A 27977-nucleotide genomic window follows, 5' to 3' on the forward strand; every position below is an offset into this window, starting at 1 on the left:
ATATCATTGTTATATTCTGTGATCTTAGTTATAATATTTAACATCATTTTAAACGAATGTATCATGTATTCATGTATCAATGATCCACATTCAGTACATTCTACATTATAACTTAGGAATATAATTAAATTATTCTGTCACAAATCAAAATAATATAATATATTTTAATTACCTGTATCTTAATTTGTGTATTCTGTCAACTTGTAATGATGTGTATTTTGTCTAGTCCAACTCTTAGTTTTTTACAATTATTAGTATAATTATTTTTACATCCGTATTACAGACATAAAGTGTATATTATATTTTTATCAAAATTTAATTAAATCAATTTTTAAAAATGTCTCAAAACGAAATAAAGTAAGTACTAATACTAAAGGTAATATACCAACTAATTTATAAATGATGTATTATGTTTCTCAGTAACTATGTGAGGACTGCTGAAGACGTAAAAAAAGTCATTGAGCACGCAAAACTTTTGGAAAACGATCTTAAACCAAATGTACAACCTATTTATTTTGGAGAGAAGTTTGAAAACTACAAACTGTTGCAGCTAGATGAAAACATTTTGTCAGATCTTAAATGTGGCCAAACGTATGATTTAATAAGTCAATATTATTTTTAAAATTTGAATACAATATAATTTATTAATAATAATAATATTTAATATAATTATCATAATAATTTTTATTTATTTTCTATTATTGCGTATAGTACTTTAACAGTTTTAAAACGGTTTTAGATCAACAGATACTTGTATTTTTACTGGTAAATAAATTACCAATAAGAAAGTGAGTATCTGTGGATCTCAAACCATTTTAACATCATCATTTTATAAACATTCATAATTCCCCATTTTTATTTTACAAACATTTTTTTCAAATAATAATTTAGTTTAATTCTTGATTAGTATTACAACTTATTGGCATAAAGTAATCTATATTATTCTTTTATTTACAATATGTTATGTTATAATGTATTATATTGAAGTTTAATGCCCATTTTTAAATTAATTTGTTAATTTGTTATTAATTATTTAATAGCTTTATTTGACATTCTTATATAGATACCTCCCCTTTGTTGTCTTAATTATTTTTTATTATTATAGTGTGGTATTCAAAGGAGATCATAAAGAATCTGCTGTATTATGTACTAAGACTAAAACCTATGATGTTAAAGAAGCTGAAACATCAAATTCAATTTTATTACTTCCTGAATTAACATTTCCGGATGAAGATACCAATACCACAGAACTTACTAGCAGAAAAGTAATTAATTTTGTAAAGCTGGTAATGTAGTAATGAATATTTATAAACTAATTACTGTAGGTAGTTGGTATTTTCCACACATACTTTGAAGTGAAACCTTGTAAACCACGTCTTAAAAAGTTGAGAAATATACTAGAAAAGTGTAGCTACAAAGGATCAGAACTCGAAAAAGAAGTATTGGCATCCAATGAAATGTATACGTTTGAGCATTTATCAGCCAAAATACAAGCTAGCGATGATCAACTAAAAGAAGCTCTCAAAGAAATGGGTGCATTCGAAATTGATGGTAATACAAACTTAAATAATTCAAGTGACAAAAAAAATCTATAATAAACTAAGAATAATTCATTTCAATCATTATTTATTCTAGGTAATTGGAGAATACTAGATTTTGAATATGAATGTAGAGCTTTATCATTTTTATTAAATTTGGTTGATGAACAGTCATGGCCTTATAATACAATACCTATGGATGAAACTCTTAATATTCTCAGTGAATTATTGCCTCCCGTAATATTGAAACACATAATTGATCAATATAGTACTTGGTGTGTCTCATCAAATTTAAGTAAGTTCAGTGAAACTTGTATATAACGGACAGTCACGGGACCACAATAATTGTCTTTTATAGATAGGTGTCTGTTGCAAACAGGTTTCAATGTTTTAAAAGTAAAAATAATCTATAAACATATTGGTTAAATGAAAATTGAAAATATTGTATGTATATTGTATTCATATTGTACATATTATTATAATCTATCATTTATATACATTTATTCTTCAAAATTTCGATCACTTGCATTTTACTGATGCCAAATTTAAAATTTATCAGCAAGTTTACAAATAGACAAACTGCTAGTCTTTACAATGAATTATGTCCACCTTTTGTTTTAAATTGAAAGATTTATACGGTACGAGAGGTGCCATTGTTAAGTAAAATATGTACAACTCTGATTGCAAACTGATAGGAACTGAATAAAAACATAAGAATTGTTTATGGTTATTTTTTATACATATTACAATTTATTTCTGTTAAATTGTATCTCAACTTTGTAAATTCAATAGGTACTCGCAATTAATGTTATCGTAATCGGTCGTAAGCTGTGTTTTCATTTGTACCTAATTGCGTTCCTTATTGACGCTGGTTTGTAGTTAAATATAAATATTGGTCAAACATTCAATGAAAAATATACTAACCACCCAACAAATCGCTTTCAAAAATTAAAAATTAATGGAAAATAGTACAATAATGCTTTTTCTAATATGCTGCTATTATTGAAAAAATTATTAATTACAGTTTCTGTCAATTTGAGTACCATTTCTGCACAAAAGTACCATTACACTTTCAAGCCAACAAATTCAGGGTTAGCAGCTGCTACCCTAGTACCCTCTAATGTGTGTCACTGCATATGATATTACATTTAAATTTGAACTAGGAATTTTGTCCATTATAAAATCACCAAAGTAAAATATTAGTGTCCGTATCCGTAATACTAAGAGTCCATTATAGACATTTCAAAATACATTGGAATACAGAGACGTAGCCAAAATTTTTTATAGAGGGGGCTAAATACTTTTAATTTGAGTTATTGAAAATCAAAAACAACAACAAAACAAAAATACTGATAATATATTAACGTTGATTTGCCGCTAAAATATTAACAATTTTAAATAATTACAATTTGTAAGATATTTTTCATATTTAAATTTAAATATTTCAAAATAATATAAAAAAAACGGCCATTTAGGGCGGGGGCTATAGCCCCTTTAGCCCCGCCTCTTGGCTACGCCACTGTTTGAATACATATCTTTTTGTTGGAAATTGGTAATTTTGTCCATTAAGAGAGGTGTCTATCAAGTCATATTTCATAGTAAATTAATTAAAAACATTTTTCATTCTATTAAAAGGTTTTGGTTATTATTATTTTCACATATATATATATAGCATTACTTTAAACATATTTAAATAATTATATTTGATGTATTTCAATAAATGTACTACTAAATGCACATTTAGAAAATATTACTTTTAATACAATGCAATGGGGTAATTATAAATTAATTATTAATTATCCATTTTAATTCTTTGTGGTATTCGACTTATTTTATATTTTATATTATGTGCAAATCAATAGTTTATTTTTGCTGGTATTCATAAAATTGTATTCCAATTTAATGTACTTGTATTAGGAATATAATTTATGTTTTGTATTTTTGTAGGTCTAACACATAGATCATTAATTGAAGACAAAGTGTGTAGATTTATGGCTGTTGGACTTTTACGTCCATGTGACAAATTTAATTTAACTGATTTTAAGACAGCCTGGCAAGGAAGTGTTCCAGAAGGTTAATTTATAATTTATAATACTGTATATTGTCGTACCATGTAAAATTGTGTGTTTCTCTAGGAATGACTACTAATTTGAAGCAATTGGATGGTACAGTTCTTGTTGATCAAACCAGTCATCCACAGACAATTTGTTATTTTAATGAACAAGACTTACCAGATGATATAATCGATAGATTTCAATACTTATTTCAAGTCAGAAGTAAATGGACATTTAACGAAATTCAACCATTTCTTGAGTATATTTAAAAATAACTAGGTTGTTTCAATTATATTAAAAAATATTGTTTTTATAGAAAATTGTCTACTGATAAATTAAATGTAAACAACTTGTTGGCCAAGTATACTAGAGCTACTAATGTGGACGGTGTGCGATTTTATTGTTCAAGACATAGTTCAAAGTAATCAGGTAAAATAAATTAAAGCAATTAATATATTATTCATATTGTATAATAGAAAAATAATCTTTTTTAAAATATATTTATTGTTGCCATGGTAACATAATGTTCATATGAATTTTTTGATGTCTTAATTCATTTAAAAACTTCAGATTGATATAGCAATAACACTGTTTATAATATACATGCATTAAATTTAACTTAAAAAAAATTCTGTCTAAAGTAAAACAACATATGTAAATAAATATTAATTTTAAGATATATCTATATATGTATAAAAAAAAAATGTACACATTTAAAAACAAGTTTTTAATAAAATATTAATGTTTTTGACTTACTAAAATTCAATAAGAGAACAAAAATTACTTATCACGACAGCCAACAATTTTATAATTTAAAATTAAAAAAAAATTACATATTTACAATATTACAGTTAATTAATATTTTTTTTAAATGTTTACAATTACATTCAATCTTCTTAAATTAATACTGACAATTACATAATATCAGCTACTCATTAAAAGAAAAATAATATATATTATGTATATCAGTCTATGGATTTCGGTAAACAATAATATATTATCATAAGTATAAGACTGCTGATGAGTCTCATCATTATTGTATATAAAAGTTTGTAATATTATTCTGTACCTATTCATCATTACACTTAAATTTTTTTTTTTTGTTTATTCAGGAACAATGTATGGTTTATATTTAAAATTTAAATAGTTGACGTTTGTGTCTTCGACAAACAGATTTGCAACAAGGATCTGAGCACGAAGACCATTTTGGACATTTTTTACGATCACATCTCACTTTTCCATCCTGAAATAAATTATCATTTAATACTGCAGTAACACATATTTTTATTCAAAACTAAAATACAAGAACAGTTTACAGTTGATGTTACAGTTATGGAATAAAATAATGTTAATTAATGTGTTAATAATAATTTGATATATTAAAATAATATTTATAATTTATATACATATAGTTATAAGTTATCTGAAATATGTGAGTCTAAACAATAATATTTTGAGATTTTATTATAAATATATACTTTTTTTTAATTTAAAATTTAATTCTTTCATTAACTACTACGATTTTTAGTACATACTTTGCATTTACAATTGATGCACTTGACTTCACCATGAGAGTATATCTTGGGATGCCATTCTTGACCGTTCTCATATGGTCCTCCTACAGGATAACTGCAACCACCATTGGTTAATATTTCTATATCTGAACCACTTTCTACATTAACTTGTTGGTCACCCTGAGCTAGTTGAACAAGTGGACCTGTTGGTTTAGAAGTAGTTTGCAAAGTGGACGGACAAACCTTACAACAGGAACGTTTAGTTGGCCTGATAGCCACTCTTTGATCACATTCCAATGGTGGACAGTCCATCCGTTGGCACTTTATTTTTAATGATGTGTTCTAAAATACATTTAAATGGATAAAATTGTTAAAATTAATTTTTTTTTTAACATTTTTGAATTACTTACATTACAATGACATAGTGTACAAGTGTCAAACCCGTTTGGAGGTAAATATGGATGCCAACTACTGCCAGCTTGAAATTGCTGTCCAGCTAGCAAACAAGAGTTTGTCGAAATGTTTTGATTTTCATATACATTATCTAATGAAAAAATAAGTATAAGCAATCATATAATTAACAGTAAATTTTTATAGCGCACGCATTTTTGTACACATCAAAACCTAAATCATTATTGTGTTGTGTCGAAAAATTCTTTAGAATATTTTACCGAAATTTGTTGTCTTTGTCTTACGAACATACATCGAAGTAAAATTGCGTTAAGCAGAACCAATTTTATAATTTTATGTTATTTGATAGTGTATGTAAAATATTATAATTTAAAAATGCTCATAGTCATAACTCGTTTAAAAATAAAAATATCGCATAAAACCAACGAACAATCACATGTAATGTGCTTACTTTTAAACTGTAAATGTATAGATAAATAATTCACTCTAACAATAGGCAGTCTAATAAGTAACATTTGATAGGTACCTTTTGTTTTTACCTGTTTGAATCGCGAGGCAGGGAGGGAAACGATAGGTACCCAAAATAAGTAATAAGCTAACAATATAAAATTGGTTTGATTCTGCTAAACGAAAATTTCTATACTTTACGTATATATGTAAAGCGGAGACAACGTATGTGGCTGTGACGAAACTCTAAATTGAAAACGAATAAGATTTAGCACAACAGTATCTATATCAAACCCCTTAAAAATACTTGCGCTAACTTCATCTCAATTTGAGATTCAAGTACTTAATATTTACCTTCACACGTTGGACAACACATTCCTGGTTTGGCCGAAGGCATTGGACATTGAACTACTGGACAAATTATAAGATCACATATTGCCCTACCATAATGGCAATTACACATGAAACATTCGTCTACTGTGGATGTCCATTGAGCGCCATGTTGATAGTATTTTTGACCATGTAAACAACTTAAGTGTGACGTGTGTGGATGGTCTGACTCGTCGTCGTTCATGAGTATATTGTTTGAATCGTTATCGCCCGCGTCTCGAGTATAACAAACTGCAGGAACATTAACCTGATAATAATAATATTTAGGTAAAGTAATAAGTAAAAAGAGCAGATTTCATTTACTCAACAAAATAACTAACATGTTTCCATTCGGTTTTTAGTATGGATTGTCCCAGTTTCGGATCCCACAGGTCCACGTGTACGATGTTAACATTGAGTCGTAATAATTCTTCTTGGCCTAAGCCGATAGTGTACCCTTCGAGCGTCGGCCCCTCAAACTCCTCGAGAAGTCTTCTGAACACCGGTGCCCCGGGAAGTAAAAGCGGCGAGTCTTCGATGTATAGTTCAAAGATTCGATTTTTGACGTTGGAACCGGAGAGGACGACCTGTCGATTTTTTATCGTGATTATATAGCTGGCTGCAGTGCTGCACAGTCGTACAGATGAGCTTGTATGCAATATTAACGGCATTATGTAATAAAATGTAATATCATAAGCTCACTTCGTATTGTAGCGTACAGTCGGGGTCTACGGTTATCCACAAGATGCCAACCATTGACCGTTCGTCGGGACTGGACAGAAGCATCGCACCTGACGTGTCTCTAGCATCAGCCACGGGTCTCCACAGAAATCGATTCTTAAAGCCGGACGACGCACTGAACAAGCTCAACTCCTCGGCGTACAATTGCTCCAGGTGTACTGGGCCCACGGTAGACACTGTCCCGTTGCTCCAGTTTTGGACAATGGTCTCGGATATATCGAGAGCCGACACACGGGATTCGCTAGAAACTGCACAACGTAGGGGAAAATTAAACGATCGTGTTTAATGGGATTGCGTTAAATCGAGTGCATCTATTTTTGTAACCTTACCAATAGCCAACTCAGTGACTGCGTTATTGTCAAATTTAACACGATACTCCAACGCTCCGTCCTTATTAATAAACGCCCAAGCCACGCCACAGGTCCTGCCAAAACGCATTAAAAACAAGAGCATTATTCAAAACAATCGGAACCACGCCAGATAGTTATAACAGCTAAGCGAATAATTTATTTCCGAGCGTAATCGCAGAACATATTTCAGCCGCCGCTGCCGGTCGTTGTAGAAAACAGAGTAACAATGTAGACAATTTGAATCATATGGTAAATGCACTTTGTTGTTAATGACACGCTAACATACATATATAATTATATGTGCGTAAATATATATATATATGATAATTTATATTTAAGCGAAATTTTACGACTAAAATATTGTAAATATTTACTAATATTTTCATTTTTTCTCTTGGAAAATGTGCGTGATATACGCGTAGGCACTTACTCGGGTGAACGACTGGCAAACAGTACGATTATAAGATAGAACTACCATTAGCGACCAACTGCACTATTTTCAGTCATCCGCGTGAATAATTTAAGTGACACGAGGTCATTCACACGTACGGTTAACCCATTATACAGTTTACAACTTTCATTTCGTGCAAAATGTATTGGTATATTATATAGTGGTTTTGTTGAAGACTACGAGCCGTATTATATATATATATATATATATTAAATTATATAGTTTCCCTTTCAGAGGAAGTGTGTCTTTTCCGTGTTTTGCCAAATTGATCACAATGCAATGCCAAGAGTATTTTTAAAATGATTGTGTGTTTGGTTTTTTTATTGTTAGTACACACGGTCGCGCGAATTAAATTTCGTGCAATGCACGAGTGCATTTTATGAATATCGCGCAATATTCACAAACGCCGGCGCGTGGCAATCATCGGTTATAACACACGTATCACTATATGAGTATATGACACTGTAATGTCTGTATTAACACTATAATTATACACACCTGTCTTTTTTGGAGTCAATTTGATGGCCATTGGATACGACTAGCGTCTGATAGAGGTCGCAGAACACCCGGGGTACCACGAGTCCCTGCAACTTGAAACCCGACTGTTTGGCTTCCAGAGTGACGACCATGTCTCGTTTGGACAACGCGTTGAGGTCGGAAAACGTGACGGGTGATCGTAATTCGATGACGATCGTACCGTTCGTAAGCTTGTCTACTCTTATGGTCTGCAATCATTGGTTAAAACCAGAAGATTATGATATCAGATGTCTACCAGGTCTTTCGGTCGAATATTTAATAATTGCACGTACTTCTTCTATGATGGCGCGTTCGTTTCCGGCGTATTTCAATTTGACTAGGAACAATCCGCCGTCTTGACTGGCGAACGGGCCACTGAACATGATTTGTACGTGTATGGACGGTGATATGGTCGATATGGACACAATGCTCGTACCGCCGGAGTCTCGGGCGTCGCCCGTGAGGAGCGAGCTGAATGCCTCCGTGTCCAATGCTCTAAACCTACGTTAACTTTATTAATAATAATACGTAGAACAAAATATATGTAATATGCTATGATATTTAAGGCTCAAATACATTGGTGGGAAGGAGCTGTTCAACCCCCAATTTTTAATTGCTTTTAAAAAAATGATACATATAATATATATATATATATATATGATTTATAATTTTTATAAAAATCGATGTCGAATTACACTTTTATGATAACGTAACAATGATAAATTAAAAATGTTTTGTTTATTAACGACATAACACATACAATTTCATTTTTTTTATTTATGACCCTGTCCCCCTCACCAAAAAAAAAAAATATAATTTTAACTTCCCGCAACAATACAAAATAGATCCCTAAAAATGTATTGTTCTTGAGTATGTAGCCGCGGAATAAATTTAATTTTTTCATTGGCTATATGGTTGTAATCACACAGTACGTGTATAACATTATTATATGATTGTGTCGTAATTATCTTACCTGTAAAGAGAGCCACCGATAATGGCCGTGTCCCAGACTAGTGATACGGATATCTTTTCCTCTCGTAATAATCGCTTGTAGTCTTTGGATACTCGTCGCCAGACTCCGCAAATTTTGTTTGTCAGGTTTTGGTAGGAGGTGCCTGATAGCAACGCCTAAATCAATACGATTAGATTTATTCTCCACAACCTGATCACATCAGAATTTAGGACTTACGATTTCTTCAATTATGTTGCCATTGGTGTCGATAAACTGCACCATTCTAGGCCTGTCAGGTTTGTTGGTATAAAATGAAAAATATAAATGTTTTCTGTAGAACGTAAAACGCCCAGTTGCCACATAGTCTAATCCCATTTCTTGCATCGAAGTCGGTGGAAAATCCATTTTCTTGAGGTCATTATTTGATTTTGTTGATTGACCAGTCAATACCGCGGCAAAATCTGTGTAATATATTAATATAAGTATAAACAGGGGTGTGCCTAGACATTTTTTTCGCAGGGGGGGTCATTATTTTTCCGCATATATATTTTATTATGAACAACATTTATTAATAATTATTTAAGCACACCCCGAGTATAAAATTATTGATTTAGTGATTATTTTAGTGTATTCGACTTTAGGTATGTCTATACTCTATAGTTGGATGATGAACCAAATGAAAATACACTAAACAATACATACGTATTATAGTTTTATTTAAACGTTTATATTTTAATATTTTATTACTATTTTATAGTTCCATATTTTGATATTATATACAAATATACATATAAGTGTATATATAAGTCCTATATAAGTTATATAGGTAGTTTAAATTTTATTATTTCATCATAATAATCTATATAATTCGTCCATTCGTTCATTATATTCATAATTCATATGCCTTGTATAGTTGTATGTACATAGTATACCTATAGTATATTTGTTTATCTTATTTATTATATTATGTATAAACTGTATATTTATATCGCATATGGCGTACCTTAAGTTAAATTGTTATATGAGGTACTATCTAGGATTAAATAGTTGAATACGTTTGTAGTTTTTAAATATTCTTTGGATGATTCGTTCAAATATTTTATCTATTAATTATCTTGGAAGCATATTAGCAGACAGTTGACGTAGTTACTACGCTGTACACTCCATACAAATTATCACATTCTGTGGTCGCGCCGACACGTTTAAACCATGAGCAAATTTACAAATACAAACTGTTTTCAAAACCACCTTTTAAATTTTGCTATAAAAACTCCATACGAAACATTACTGATTTAACCCTACTTTATAGTATAAATTTTCATAAATCTATACATTAATTTATTAATTCAATAATTAGCTATTATTACCAGCTTAATATATTACCTATACAGGATATTGTAAAATTTTAAAAGTGGGCTTTAGAATATGTATATACACATAAGACATAACATATTATATAATAGAATTAACTTTTCTACTAATGTCTATTACAACATTTTTGTTGATGATGTACCACCATCCAAATTTTTAAATAGGTCCTATACTAATAATTATATATATTAATCACTTATTGGTAAACGTAATTTTCATTTTAACTAAGGGAAGCCTTATTTTTAAATAATATTTATTAATTTAATTTGCTCGCAATTTTGAATCAAACAACTGGTTTTTATCGAAGGTAGGTGTATATACTCAGCGGCGCAGTGAAATTATTATATAATACCTATAAATGGCATTTTATTGCAGGTGTCTACATTTGACTAATATTGTGCGTGGATATCTAAGTCATGAAATCATACTTACGTTTCATGCTTTTCTCTTCTTCGTCTGGTGGATCTTGAACAAAGTCCTCTGAAACCAACAAAAATACAATAAATACATTGTTTTATATATATTTATAAATGGTGCAAGACAAAAATAACAGAAGAAGATTTAAGGACAATCATAATACATCTATGGCCAAGTTGTATTACAATGATATCGACATACATTTAATATAATATATACAAGCAAGTATAGTAAATATATACCTATTATATTTGTACATATCATATTATATATAAGAGTTTTATATTCATGTATATATAATCCACATTAAACCTTGGTGGCGGCCCGTCTGTCCGTCTATATTGCCAAAGTATTTGCGCACGCCAGACTATTTTCGTCGTCATTTGGAACGTCATAGAGAGTAGGTATATAGCGGTAGTATAGCGTATCGAGAATATTGTGTATAAGGGAAACTGACGACATTCGGACATAATATATATATATATATATATATTAATCGAGTCTCAAAAAAATCAATAATGTTATATTATTTTATTGTAAAACAAAATTTAGAACATCAAAGGCTAAATACCGTCGACCAAAAGTAAACAATTCTAATTATTACAGTTTGTAACCATTCTATCATTCGAATGAATTTGTAAATTCTTTTGTTTATCATATGAGCAATGTTTACATAGGTATGCTATCAATTTTATGGTAAAATTAATTTGATTACAAAATTATTAAATTGGTAGCCTATTGTTTAATAATAAAATCTCAATAATTTTGATAATATAAATATTCGTTAATCGTCATACATTTCAATTTAATGTATTTGAAAAGCCAAATTGTGGTGTTTACGTACGTAAGCGATAGATAGCTATACTATTGAAGTATTGAAGATTATTATTAATTTGTGTTATGCCCTTAAACGTATAGAGTACATATTACAAACGAAATTTAATTATTTATTAGTTTCAGCTACCATAAAAATATAATTTGTACATTTATATATAGTTTATACCTACTATTTTATACCTAACAAATACCTTACGTTAAAATAATGTTCAGTAGGTAAATATGCAAATACGCAATTGATCAAATAGGTTATTATTTAAACCTAATAAATACCTACTTAATACCTAAATAGATTATATAAATTTTGTTAATGGTATTGTTATTTGAGTATACTTAAAGTGATAAATAATTTAAACTATGTAGTAAGCTAGTAAAAATAATAAAGTATAAAAAATAAATAGTACCTCATTTTTAAGTACAAAGGTACTTTTTGGTAATGTGTCTTATATAAATATAATTATATATAATGATATTATGACTTCACGTTTAAAATTCTTCATACTGTCTATACATGAATACTATATAGAGTAAAGATTTAAAATATGTACAATAATTAAGTTAACTCACTTATATTTTATAAGGGTTGATAAATTATTGTCGTTTATTTAAGTTTTGAATACGTTTTACGTAATCTCCATTTATCTAAATATATTTAGAACTTTTAAAAGGTTAAATAAATATAAGACTATTGTAAAGTTAATTTAAATATTAAACCTAATTCAACCTATATCATATTAGTTTGAATTTCGTAGATATGTGATTAATGCCATAAATTAAACAAATAATTTGTTCAAAATTGTCTTTGTTTTCTCACTTTTAAGTCAGTGGAAACGAAATTAACTATAATTAAATCCAATATTTGAGTTTTTCAGATCAAACTACAATGCATATGTATTATAAATTAACTTTAAATTCATAAAATATTATTTATTGATTTTAAAAACCAAAACCTTAATTCATTGCAATTATTTGGTTTATTGTCATGGTTCCTAAAACCTAACACTATTAATATTTTAATAATTTTGTGGACTATAGGTATTTATTATAAACTCTGCACTATATAAGTCTATCAATGTAATAATATATATTTAAGCATACTGAAAATATACGAATGACATACTAAAATAGTTTAATTATTTATCTATGTATATATTCGTATATATATATTATTACTACTGCAAAAGTGACAATAATGAGTATTGTATAACACAAACTAGGCAACTTCGGGATTAAAAACTAAATAATGTAACAAAAGCATAAAAATGCATTTTTTATACCTATTTCATAATAAGTTATAGAAAATATTTCTCAATCACATTGTAAGGCTATATATGATGAAGTTCCAATAATAAGACTTTAACCAATGTCCAATACACACATTATACTTTATATATTTTTACGAATACCAGTATTATACATATAATACTTCCAGGTCTTTATAAAATACCAATTGAAATTCGCTCTTATAATTTTACCAATATGGCGTTTTGAGCCATGACCTAATGTCCATAGCGGCACAGCATTAGTAAACTAGAAAATATAGGTAATACTGGTAATAGGTATTATGCAGAACACGTTTTTAAAATTATTGCATTTTTTCTTATACATTTATAAACATAATTGTCATATTGTTCTTATTTATTAATTCACGAAGGTCATTCATTAGAAATGGTTTAATCGAAATGGATAGAAAAAAAATGTCACATTATCTGTTTACATGCCAAAGTATCCCTCCCTTGAAAAATAATTTAACAATAGAAATTTCTATCAATAAACAACATTCTATACTGGAATTTAGAATAAAATATGTTTGGAATGTTCTCGTCGACAATTTAAACTACAAGAAATCGATTTAATTTCAAATTATTTCAGATAACTATTATTACTTATTAGTATTATTTTAAAATTATTATAAAAAAAACTAAATGTAGTGGCTGAGAAAAAATAATATAGGTTTCTAAACATTTATATAGTTCGTGTATTCGTATGGCAACACACATTCATACATTTATATTGATCATTATTTTATTACTATATAATTTGAATATTAAGTGTTGATATTTGTATTAATTGTTGGTTGGATTACAAAAAAATAAATCCATAAAAATCTGATTTAAATAAAATAAATCCATGCAAATTGACATTAATCACATAATGTATGTTCTATGATGATTTGTATTATTATCAACTTTATACTAATTTTCAGGCGTAATATGTCTTAAGTACTTTAAATTACACGCAAATGATATAGAACAAACAACTTACTATCGACTGTATACTATACTATACGATTTATATAATAATATAAAATACACTAATATTAGATCTATCAACGTACTTCATTATTTTTTTTAATATATTCAATAAATGCCCATAGTATTCGAAATGCGTATTAATATGATATGTAGTATGTTATGAAATTAAGTTCAAACGAAATATCTTACTGGCATCTTCTCCTGGGCATGATTTGCAACATTTTCCTGGCAATAATATAGGTTCTTCACAATTGAGTTTAGGGCAATCATTTTTTATGTTCCGACATTGCACCCGGCCAATAATTCTTCTTTTCTTTTGAACCTGAATAATGTGTAAAATAATAGATAATTACGGGTTTCATAATTTATTGATATAATTATAGGATGTAGTTTTTATAAATGTATAATGTATTAATAATTAATGTATATAAGTATAATATTATACGTAAGATATTAATCGGAATTTGGATCTCTACGTATACAGGTATAATAGGTATATAAATATTAAATATATTGCCATAGTATTCATAACATAAATTTAAATCATATAATTTTCGTGTTTTGTACTTATATGCTATGTACCACCAGGCATCAACAATCATACAATTTTCCAAAAACGAACACTTCATAGCAATTTTTTTTCAAATAAATTCATTTTTTAATCTTATCATATATATTGTATGTGTTATTTTGGCTGAAATTCAGTATGGCGAAATAATAATAATTATTTTAATCATACCATACTTGTTAGAAGGTAATTTCGCAATACTATTATACTAATTATTGTTATTTTGCCAATACTGACATAAATGTGTATTCAAAATACATATTTACCGTCGAGTTATAAAAATAATATTATAGATTTATTAAATACACCTATTCAAGATAAACAAAAAAAAAAATATTTTTTTATTAGTACTTATATGTATATAGTTGGAACATCAGAGATGTACCCAGAGGGGGTTTTCGGATCTGGACCTCTGCTATTGAAGGCAAAATTTAAAATTCTTAAGGCGCAAACCATTGGTTGTATAATACTTTTTATATGTTAGAAAAAATTTGGACTCCTTGCCCCTTGAAAAATTCCTATTGTTCTGTATTAATAATTTGAGAACATGATTAGGATATGAATTGCAAACTTTGTACTCTATGAGACAAAAAACTAAAACTAAAACACATTATTATAATTTTATGTTTTCTGTATTAATATAATATAGCATATATTTTATCATAATAATAATTTGAAAATATATGTATTAATGTGTACTTGTTTACCTGTTGGTTATTACTTAGTACTAATACCCACTAAACCTACTTATATAATATGAAAATCGTGTGGTTATAGGAACACGAATTACTGGCAGAGTATCTGCTGGTAGGTATATATAATAATGCCTGCAGATAATTGTAAACATCTATTAAAACGAACGTGATCCGATGATTTGTCTTAACCGCACATAAATAAACAAATATTATATACCTATAGTCATGTATACAAATGTAACTTGGACATAAAGTATGCGGCGCGTGTGCGTGTCATGAGCTTCTTTTTTAAATTAGCGAAATTATTATATCGTAACGGTCGCCGGTCATTCATATTATACGAATACATATTATGAATACACACAAACACGTATAAATATATAGCTGGCACCCACCTATATAGCAATAGCAGTAGCCACCTGTATTGACCCGTACACGTGATGCGACGAAACTAACTGAAATCGATGACTATAAAACGCAAGCGAGTCCTCATCGCGCGTAAGTACCGTACGCATCTCTAGCGTTCGCCCAAATACTACAAGTCCGCCATAGCAGTCTTGCGTGCCCGTATATATATATATATTATGTATGTACTGCAGTAAGCACACGGGATCTGTATCTATGTATATAATATGTTATGTATTATTATCGCGTACCCACACACCTCGGCGGCTCTTCTGGTGTGCAGTTTTTTAACGGAATTTTGTTCTCTGTCTTTCTCTCTCCTCTCTCACTGTCCGTATCGTTTTTTTACCGTAAATATATTTTATGCGCGCGCGATGACAGTCACGACGACGCGTGTAATAATGCGCGCGCGCGTGCAATGTGTGTGTGTATATTTCTTCTTTTTTTTTTTTTCTTATACACATATATCGTCGTCGTCGTTATTCACGAACATCGGCTTTCTATATCGGCGGCGGCGGCGGCGGCTTCGATCGATTGTTCTCCTCAGCCGTCGCGCGACGATGGAATGCGTGAATCCGATCTCGTCGATTGTTTGGACGCGCGCGCGCGACACACAATAATTGAACGACGGCGGCAGACGCGACCGGATCACGCGATACGCGAGCGCGCGCATAATTAGAATAATCTTCGCCAAGCGGTCCGTCGGACATCCCGAAAAGTGTCTGCTGATGTTGCCGCCGTCTTTTTCCTAAATACATATTATATACGCCGTGCGCCCGCCCTTAGGCCCACACAACCTCATTCCGTCACCACACTCGTTCGCCAAAACAATATAACAAATAATAATAACAATAATAATTATTTATAATTTACACAATATAATAATGGGCGCGCGCACACACACTATATGCGCTTCGGCCACGATGACGCCGCTGCCACACCATATTATAATCACTCTGTGTGAATAATACATTAATATACGTATAGATACCGATATAATATACACGATATAGGTAGGTACATTATGTATTCTGCACCGCACCGGTACATTATTATAAACGCGACACGTACACCGTACAAAGGTATTTTTTTTAAAAATTTTTTTTCATAATGTATAATGAGGACGATAATAATAAATACCTCAGTGTAACAAAAAAAAAAAATCCGTAGGTATATATACGAAAACGTGATTATTTTCATACACGCGAGATTTATACCGGTGACATTATATTATTATGTATAAAATATTGTTACTATTATTATTATAACACTACAAGTGTCGCACACTTACCTGGACGCATTCGCATTTAATACAGTACATGACACCGAAAGGTGGTCCCAAGTCCGCGAACCAAATGGACCCGATTTCTTTGAGCTGTTTGCCAAACTGGCATTCTAAAAATTACAAAAAAAAAAAAATATTGACAAAATTAAATTGTTATAATAACAATACTATTAAATAGAGAAATATAGGGTATCATTTGCAAATATATTTTGGTGTTGCGGGTGGGTGTATAATATGAACGAAATATATGGAGTTGAATGTTCATAATAATTATTAGTAATTATAGTATATCTACATAGTATTCACTTTGGTTTAATAAACAGTGAGATTTACTTAAATTGTACTAAATTTGGCACGATATCTGTCTGTATCGTTGAAAATATAACATTTTCCAATACATACATAATAATATAATAAGTGGACCACTATTAGTTTTTGATATCCAGTGTTAATTTTATTTTTGACATGGTATACCTATTATAACTCATACAGTAAATTATAAATATAAGCTGATTATCACTAAAATTATAAATTAAAAACTAAAATATACCAATATTGTACATAATACTATACTTATGAAATATATTTTTAGTTTTATAAACATTTTTTTATGTTATAAATTAATCTAATTAAAAATCACGATTAAATAATTCTATGACTTTTTTTAAACTGTAACTAATTTTTTCGTAGTTGAATAATGCTCCAAAGTAAATATTTTATTAAACCCTGCGACTCTTAAACCTGGACAAAAAAAAAAAATGCAAAAGGTTTCATCGTCACGGCTTTACCCATATATACCTTAAATCGATGATTTGGTTTCTCCTTAGCTAAAAATCCTTTTCTTCGATTAAGTTAATCCTACTTTTGTACAGTGCATTATATAATTAAACCCAACTACCTATAATAATTTAAAACATAATTTATTACACCATTATAACTTAAAATATCTATTGTATGCCATTCGTAACGAGTAATAAATTATATATTATACTAATGGTCTCTGCTACTGTTGTATATAAGAAATCAATAAAAATGAATGTATATTACATATATATATATATATATCAAACAAAACACATACCATGGTCTACATTGCACTGTTATGTTAGTATTTATACATTTGTACTCTAAATAGGTATATAATAATATTACATTATACTTTAACCGAATCGTTTGGTTAAGTTAATTCAAATTCAATTCTTTTGTTGTTAGAACATAACAGAATATAATATACTTAATTATATCACTTTGGTGTGTATACGTTAAATATATATTTGAAGCATTATGTGATATAGATATACAAGTATATTAATATTATTTATTTTAATTGATTTCATACACAGTGGCGTCGAATTGTGAAAAGAATCTAATGAAGGAAGGAAAAACAATTATTGAGAGTTATCTACGTACCCACTGCCCACAACAATACATATTTTAATTTATAACCATTATTATAGGTAAAATGATTTAGTATTTTTATTAAAGATACTATAAGGTTCTATCAACTGCCACAATTGTGTAGCATTACACTACTATTAGGTACCTAAAAAGTAATGTGCCAAGTCTTGATTAATTTTCTACTAATTATAGCTCTAAAAATAAAAAACCACCCACAATCCTTGAAAATTAATTGAAACAGTGGCTTTACTGTGTGTAGTATATACTAGTGTGCATTATATTATAATACAAAACTACCTATCATGTAAATGATATAATTGATAAAACACAAGAAACAACTAATAATATGAAATATTATTAAAAAATGCGAATTCAGTTTGAATATTATAGTATTATTTAGGTATAATACTATTATACGAGTATGATAATTAAAAATATTTTAGTTTATTTGATTATTATAAAATCTTAGAGTCTTAAAAAACTATAAAAAAACCCTTTTTCAATTAATTTAACTTAATTGATCGGCTCGATTTTTTTTTTGGTGGTGGGATCAAAATCAAAAAAATATTTTATTATAGAAGTTGCCACTATAGTTTATTACTTCATCAATCATAAATATAAAAATTTTAGACGTTTATATACTATATAGGTACCTATATTTTTTACACATGGTAAAATAAGGTGAAAACATGGTAATATAGAAATAGAAATTTATTGTTTTAAATAAACAATTAAAAGATAATATATTTATACTGTAAGGCAATAGTACAATATTTTGATTATAAAATTTGCATTTACTCAGATTATTTTAATGCTCACTTCCGCATACAAATAAAAAAAATTGAAACATGCTTGTATTTACTTTATCCAAAACAAATACAATTTTGATGGAAAGTTTCTTTATAATCGGTTCTGAATAAAATTTGCTACACTATGTTCTGATCATTTATATGAAACTATTGAAATTGTTTCAATGGAAAAATGTATAAAACATTTCAAAATAATTTTTCAAAGTTTCAGAACGCGTTTTTAATACGAAAATAGGCTTTAAAAATAAACTATAAGACTCTTGTTCCACAAGCGTTCACAGACTACATATCATAAACAATTAGATGCCTTATAAGTTATAAGTGACCCATATTTGTTACCACTCATAATCAGCATATGTTTAATTATCTACCAGATAAATATTTTTATCCGACATTATACATGTATTTTATTTCTATATTTTATAAGTTCATACTTACAAAAATTTTAATAGTTATTATACTAGCTATTATAGTATTATCTAATGGCAAAATAGGATTTTAATTTTTATCTGTTTAGTATTTTTAGAATGTTGTTAGTAATTGCAATAGCTGAACAGCCCCCTCCCCTCTACATTTATTAGGTTCAGCATATTGTGTTTAATATTGTTTCATGATATTTTCACGTGTTGCGATTGTCATAAATCAATCATAATATGCCATTTATTTAATCTTGTTTTTCCACATATTTAATCACATCATATACTTTTAACAGGCGTATCTGGTACCTACATCACTATTTGTATTCACAATTATGAATAATAATAATGCTAAAAACACCAATTGCTATTTTTCAATTAATTATTACATTATATAGATATATTACAATGAAAAGTCTTCGTGATGATCAATAGAAAACATCGTACGGTAAGCCGATTGATACGAGTATGAGTATACATGTACCAACAATATACCATACATTATTATACAGGAATACAGTGGATACAATAATATAGACAGCAATTACACGGTCGAGCAAGCAGTACACAGAGGACCACAAGTTTTAGAACTTTACTGGCTCATAACACGCAGTCGAACACGTCTGGAAAGACATATTAAGTTGTTCACTGAAAAATGTAATGACAAAATCCGGTGAGGTTCTAAGCTAACCTGGTCTAACTATATAAGCTTCACGGCAGAGGAAGTCACCGACTATATTCTATTTTTTTCTCCAAGTATAAAGCACGCTATTTCCTGATTTTTGTGAACATGTAAGCCTAGTTTTAATATTCGCATGATTCCCCTGCCCCCACAAAAAATAAAAATTCAAAAGCTTATGAAGCGACCAGCAAAACGTATTTTTTATGCTCTATTATAGAAATAATTAATGTATTTGAAATTTTTTTTTACTATGAATTTAATGTATACCATGTCCTACTATAATATGTTCTGCAGGTGTACCACTAATCACTATATACGTATAGACCGTATAGTATAAACTATTAACTATAAAGACCACGTATAAAACCCTTATCAAATACTTATAAAATTACTTATGTCAGAAACTTGTGTGTAATCACTTTTCAACTATTAGCAGTTGTTTCAAATTGTATCAATATGGACAATATGTTTTCCTTGAAGTATCTTGACGCTGTGTCAACGGGAAAATGTACCTATTAACGTTTATGTATGCTGCAGCACAGACTAAGACATAAAATATATACACGTCTACATAATATGATCTTTTGTTCATACATAGATATCTATCTATATAATATAATATTTATATTTTTTATTTTTTTCTCCTTCTGTAGTTTTTTTTGGTCATTATCATTTATTATTAAAAAGGTCTCTACACACCAATTTATTTTCAGACGTCGTGAGAAATTTCTAGGGATTTTGCGAGTAGCTAAATCAGATATCAGCTAATCCCTAGGGGTTGGGATGGGAAGGAAGTCTGTTAAAAAATCGTTTATAAAAAGTTTTAGCTTTTTCGTGAATAGTTTGAATTTTTAGATCTGAGTGAAGAACGAAATTGGAAATACAGCTATACAAAAAGGGGCATTAGTGATTGAGCGTTGGATTTTGTTTTGAAATGTAACATAATATTATGATAGTTATGAGCATGCGCGGAATATGATATTCTACTAATTTATATCTTAGTCCATCGTCATAAAGTATATTCACAATTTAGCTCTTAAAGATCCACTATTTACTTCTATAGTAGCTGTCTTGAGGCCCTGAGACCCTTAAGTTTGGCACTGGTTACCCTACTTATCCTACGACGGTTTGACAATTTTAATATTAATATTAATTTATAGTTTTTGTGCTCACAAGTTAGATTTTAACGATCAAATTGTCGATATTATTTTATCTAAACGGGTTTCCAAAATCGATCTGAATATGCTGTATTGTTTAGGTTGGTTGATTTAAACACAGACACACAGTCTTGCCATCAGCAAGCAATATACACGAGCCTCGATGTTACTCTATAATATAGTCTATTACTGTCAACAATACACCATCCGTGTATATAGAATACAAATGTATACATTGTATACTGGTACACAATAGGTGCGTCTTGCGGTCTACCGATTATCCGCGTGTACGGTTTGAATTAATGACCATACCCGAAATGAACTCTAGAATAATAATCAACGACTCTGTGCAGGTATATAGCGTGTCATATTTAATAATAGCTTACGCGAAATACGCCAGTTGGGGTAACCACGGCGGTTGACTGTTTGTGTAGCACTAGTGTATAGTGTATACAATAATAATGCGAAAATTGATTTCGTCCGCTGACCAACAGGTAATGGCACACAAAAGAGAGAAGAATATAATTTTGGGCAGGTATGCCATCATCATCATAATGACCATAATGTAATATAATATGATTCGGCGATTAACAGTTCGCATACAAAAAGTACAGGTGCGTCTAGTGCTGTATTTAGGAATTTGTTGCCTTGGGGCAAAAAAAAAGTATTAGTTTATAAAACCATTTTTCGTATAAAATGAATTTATATGTATCTAGGTGACTAGGTATTTTATATAATAAAACAATGATAGTTAAAAAATTTTAAATTACTTTCCAGATTCTTACTAGGAAAATTTTAGTTAATTGTACCGTCATTGGTTGAAGGTGGAGTTTATATTGCTTTTGATGTTTATTACGACTGAGGTATTTATGTTGATAATTATATAATATTATAAATCATGGCGTAACAAATTACAAAGTATAAAAATATAATTAGCCGCCCGGAATACAACCCCCTGCAGCTCCCCCCCTACAAATAAGACCATGCACAGACATACATTTTGTTCGTTCTACTTTTTTGAACACTTTTCATTTTCACATCCTATCGTTTGGAGCGTAGGGAATAGTTTTCGCGATTTTCATTTTTAGAAAACCAGAAAAACAATATATTCTCGTGATTTTTTTCTTTTTTTAAACGTTAATGTCTTTATTTTTACTCTTTCGTTCCGACAACGATGGATGTATTTATACAAATGATTATTATCGTTGGCGTTCTCATTGTTTGGTGTGTGTGTGTGTGTGTGTGCAGCCACCAGCCGGCAATGACGTGAAACAGATTGGCGCCGGCCGGCGACTGGAAAACGACGAAGACGGCGGTGGCGGCGACGTCGACGTTTACCCGCCGTTTTTATGCACGCAACAGCTTCTTCGTTCATTTCTTATTTGGTATGACCGGTTATATGCACACACACACACACACACACACACACACACACACACACACACACACACGCGCGCGCGCGCGTGCGCGCGCACTTCATATTATAATAATATTATATGTATTTATATCATTATGTATTAAAACGTTCGTTCAAATCGAGTGAGAAAAAACAGCACCTAATATCATAATGGTATCGTATATATTATTTAAACGGCGTGTCGTACATAATAATAATAACAACTGTTGTTATTATATACTATAATTGGTTATGCATGTCCGGATTTTTGTCTCGTGCATATTATTTTATACATGTAGATACAGGCGAATAGTGTATTATTATTATTATTATTATTATTATGATAATAATGATTTGAGAACTTGACGACATTATATACGACTCGGTGAACTTTAAATCATAATGATAACAATAGTATTAAAAAATTATGTATCGTTACCCACGTACGCGCGCGCATGAGATTTTGGCATTGCGCGGTAACACGGCGTGTGTTTACAACCATTGACGTAAAAACGATGCCATTGACTAAAGCGAATACTCGCGATAGTGAGCAGGCGACGGCCGTACAGCAGACCATCATCCGGGAGATACCCGCCGTTCAATGATTCAATGCGTTGTGCGTAATAATAATAATAATGTGATGTAGAATATTTTGTGTATATACATGCAGTGCCTCGGCTATGAAATGGGGAAGGGGTAGAGGAGTCCATTGCGGAAAAGCTTTCGTTTTACACAATACTGTGACATGTAAAAGCAATTATATTTTTTTGTATTTCTAGCGCACTTGTTGTGATAGATAATGTATAATATAATTACACAACGATATGTAAACACGATATTATTTTTTTTTGTAATTATATAGCATCTCCGGCTGACTTCAAATAAAAGCCCTCCCTAATCTCGTTATATATATAGTAGTTTATCGTATCGGTATTGGTATCGTAGTCATTATTGAATCTAGATCATCGAGCAAAGTTGTGAGCCATAAAACTCTTAGTGACTTAGTAGGTGTAACAACAGTATACAGGTACTTAAAATATTTATAAGTGCTAGAATATAAATGTAATGATTTTACATCGTGTGTTTTTCAACCATTATATATTGTTATTAGTTATTTAAATGCTAAGCTTTTATTGATAAAAAAAAAAATCTATATAGACGTAAATAAGCTTATTTAAATGAATAGTATATAATTACTAATTACTATAAATATCATTATAAGTAGTAGCTCAAAATCTATTGGTGATGAGTGATCAATAACGAATTTTTTCGCTGAAATAAATACATCATCGGTTCTAATTACTATTTACGCTGCAGGGAATGGATTACAAATATATCTAATGACTGATGTTGGTTATGAAGTACTAATAATTATACGAGCACAAGCATTTCTCAATGGTCTGATTATTATAAAATGTAAAAATTTGATTCTTCAAACTATATTGCTTTGTTGTTACACGCAAGTATATAATTAAAGTTGACTCAGTCAAATATTTATTTGGAATGTACGCCAAACTGTTCGGAACATACTGTGGGACACTCTGTAAAATATATGTTGTAGGTGCAAAGTGCGTATCGAAGTCGTTGGCCGCGTCTAGACGCCCAATGCACGATGGACATGTATTATTGTGTGATTACTTGGCAGTTTTACGAGACTGTGATGTGTCCTTATATAATATTACGTATGTAAAAGTATGTATGGCAAATACTAGTATAAATATGTATAAATATTAATATGTGAATGTGTAAGCCAGAGCGATTTATTATTTTTGGATGGATATTACTGAAGGAGAGTTGCTAACTTAACTGTTTAGTGACTTAGTGTTTACTACACGTTTGAACTAAATTAACGGGAATGTTATTTATCTACCTATTAGTTAGTTTGAAATTATTTTGGTGTTAAAATAAGAGCAATATTTATTTGTATACATTTTAAATTACATAACACGTTCTTTTAAACATAATGGCTCAATAGCTTTATATTTTGATTGATGTCGATTAAAAGTTGTTAAAATTATTATTCATTTTCGCATTTATGACTTTAAATATAGTTGTTAATTATGGTTTAGTACAACTGTGAACAATATTTGATCATATTGGCATACAAATTGGCAATTGCACCATAAATCTGTTGTCTATAACATATCATAATAATATTAAACTACAAGTTGCAGTACTGCTGTAGTCAATATTTATACTATATAATATTATGTCTGTATGTCACACTTCTCACACTATTATGGATTATCACCTTTAATTAAGTAATTAATTAATCACATTTAATCAAGTAATAAGTATGCTATAATATTCTCTTTTTAATCATATAAATTATATCATTATAATCGTATTTCCAAAATATCGAGCATTATAATTCTATTAAAAAAAAAAATATTGAAAAATATCAATTGAATGGAATTTTTTATTGATTCCGAAGTTTTAAACAACTATTCTACAATTTTGCATTGAGTCATTTGAATCACGCGTATAGGTGTTTGTAAAATTAACACGTTTGTGAATATGTTCAAAATTAAATGTTATTGTTAGTTAGAATAATGTTTTTTTCCCATACAAACTTTTAGTAGATTAGTTTTAATATGAAATTTTAATCATTTTGTATTCCGGAATTAAATACATTTTAATATATGAAGTATGTATATAGATACTGTATCTTATTATTTTAACAAAATATTTATTTATTCTAAACAGACTCATTTCTTTTTTGATACATTTAATTATATTAATTTTCTTACATTTTTATAACACGTTTTAAGTCTGATGATATTATAACATAATACGTAGTTTACACTTTATACTAAGCTTGTCAAATTTACACGATATCGTTTTATAAGTTTACAATATAAACATTGGTTTTGAACCTATTCTACAAGTTACAAAAAAAAAAAAAAAATGAATCTGTAATAATCTATTTCAAAATTTGAACAATATTCATATTTTATAATACATAGAAACGAGCATAGAAAGTAGAAACCATTAAAATGTAAAACAATTATTCTATATAACCTATATTATCTTTACGGCTTTAATAATGTTATATAATAATATTATATTTAACCAGATTATTTTTAATTTTTGTTTTGTTCGAAGTTTGAAGTTCTAATTTACCAAAAATACACCAACGCACGCTCTTTCGCGGGCTGGATAAAATATTTCACTAAATGGCAAAGGTACGTTGGTGTACATTTCTAGCCGCCACCGAAACGCGTGGGTAAAAAGCCACGCAAATCGTTCGTGTGAAACGTGTAATAATTTTCTCCGGATAAGAAAATTAATAGCTGAAAATAAAGGATATCGCATTTATACAATTATTTTACAGTCGTTTTGAGAAATCCGTATTTTTCACGATTTCAATCAAAGACCACGCAGATCGACTCGACTCGTACTCACAGGTATAATTGTACAAGTGTTAAGTGGTGTGTGTGTACGTAAAGAATATAATAATGTAAAGATTCTGGAGAGCGCGGGTTATGGACGTGTGCACACGTGCGGCTCGAGGATAACATCGCGTCGAACACAATGCATCGTGTGGGCACGAAATGCATTTAGAGCGAAAACACCTATAAATATCATATATTATAACGACGACCGTCGTATTATAATAGTCACCGTCGTATAATGCTGCGAGGGCCGAGCTGCTGAGGACGTGCATAGAGATAAGACGTAAATAGAGGTAAACGGACAAGTATTGTTTTTATAGCATCGTACACACATGATGTAAGTATAATATATATATATATATATATATATATATCAATATGTACACTGTACGGATATAAACTTAATAATTTTATACGCGTTATACACCTATAACAGTGTATACGTTAGAGATACACGGTGATAATAAACGCTAAAAATAAAATCGGAACGAATAAATTGCGATAGCCCCGGGGACGACGAGGGAGGCGCATATTTGTAAAAATGCCAAAAATCGGTTTACGAAAACAACGACCGGCCCTTTTGTCGGCCGGCAGCGGCGCGTGTCGGATAAAAGTATAAAAGGCGGGAAAGACAATTCGCGCGTTTTCCTGTAATATAATACAACACACTATATTATTATACATAACGCACGACGTCATAACATTATAATGCGTAAATACGTTTGGACATTATCATCCATTATCGTGTCGTCATGTATGTTATTATATTTTATTCACGTGGGCGAATCGGTCGACGGAAAGAGAGTGAGAGAGGTCGATTATTGGTAGGTACCTGTCACCCTGTACGGTGGTTTCTTGGGCAAGGCGTTGTCTTCGAGCAGAGGCGATTGTTTGCGGGCTGCAAGCGTGGCGGTCACCAGAGTCGCCGCTAGAACGCACAACACGGCGGCGGTGCACTTGCGGACATCGGCCATCGCGCGGTGACCGTGACTCGCGAAAGCTCAAAGCTGCGGACGAGCGTGTCACTGCTGGTGTGGTGTACGAGACAGCAGTCGTGTCGGATGCGACGAAACTGCTATAATTTTTTTTTTTCTAATAATTTATTATTATTTTATTAGGTATTCCCGTTCAACGGCACTACGTGCTACCGGCCGCACGGTGGCGGGCGCACGTCCCGTCGTCGTGGGCGGACAAAAACATAATGTTATTGTTATTATTTCGCACACGTAATCGCCGGTAAATAATTTACGGTATGTACGATAGGGGCAGAAAGGTACGGGTGTTTGAAAAATGTACGATAATGTCTCCGGGCAGGTGTCGTATAGTGTCGATATACAATGGACGTCAATAACAATAATAGATAAACAACAAAAATAATATTAATGTTATAAACACGCACGGAAATTATTCGGACCGCGGCGACGGAAGACGCAACGCTTCGAAACACGTGCGAAGCTAACGCGTACGGATAGCACACTGCCGAGTGTCGACGGTCGTCGTGGCGCAACATACGTACTGTACCATGATATACGACTACACAACAGTGCT

The 27977-nt window shown here is 30.2% G+C and overlaps 2 protein-coding genes across 2 annotated transcripts; one reads left to right on the forward strand and one right to left on the reverse strand.

Moving 5' to 3' along the window:
• The first annotated feature begins 25 nt into the window (after nucleotides 1-25).
• On the forward strand, nucleotides 26-5021 carry LOC113553456 (sister chromatid cohesion protein DCC1). The gene is made up of 9 exons (XM_026956789.1): nucleotides 26-357; nucleotides 421-591; nucleotides 1106-1265; nucleotides 1326-1551; nucleotides 1636-1833; nucleotides 3486-3611; nucleotides 3674-3851; nucleotides 3909-4021; nucleotides 4705-5021. Exons 1-8 carry the CDS (start codon nucleotides 338-340, stop codon nucleotides 4015-4017), a joined length of 1188 nt encoding a protein of 395 aa, XP_026812590.1. The 5' UTR covers nucleotides 26-337; the 3' UTR covers nucleotides 4018-4021; nucleotides 4705-5021.
• Nucleotides 4494-27927, reverse strand: LOC113553455 (dorsal-ventral patterning protein Sog). The gene is made up of 15 exons (XM_026956788.1): nucleotides 27262-27927; nucleotides 17183-17286; nucleotides 14413-14545; nucleotides 11147-11194; nucleotides 9581-9804; nucleotides 9365-9519; nucleotides 8685-8892; nucleotides 8374-8600; nucleotides 7404-7498; nucleotides 7036-7322; nucleotides 6675-6920; nucleotides 6319-6601; nucleotides 5517-5650; nucleotides 5128-5448; nucleotides 4494-4835 (listed from the first exon to the last, which is right to left on the reverse strand). Exons 1-15 carry the CDS (start codon nucleotides 27401-27403, stop codon nucleotides 4725-4727), a joined length of 2718 nt encoding a protein of 905 aa, XP_026812589.1. The 5' UTR covers nucleotides 27404-27927; the 3' UTR covers nucleotides 4494-4724.
• Nucleotides 27928-27977: the final 50 nt, after the last annotated feature.

The sequence above is a fragment of the Rhopalosiphum maidis genome, chromosome 2 (genome assembly GCF_003676215.2).
Source record: "Rhopalosiphum maidis isolate BTI-1 chromosome 2, ASM367621v3, whole genome shotgun sequence".
Classification (NCBI taxonomy): Eukaryota; Metazoa; Arthropoda; class Insecta; order Hemiptera; family Aphididae; genus Rhopalosiphum; species Rhopalosiphum maidis.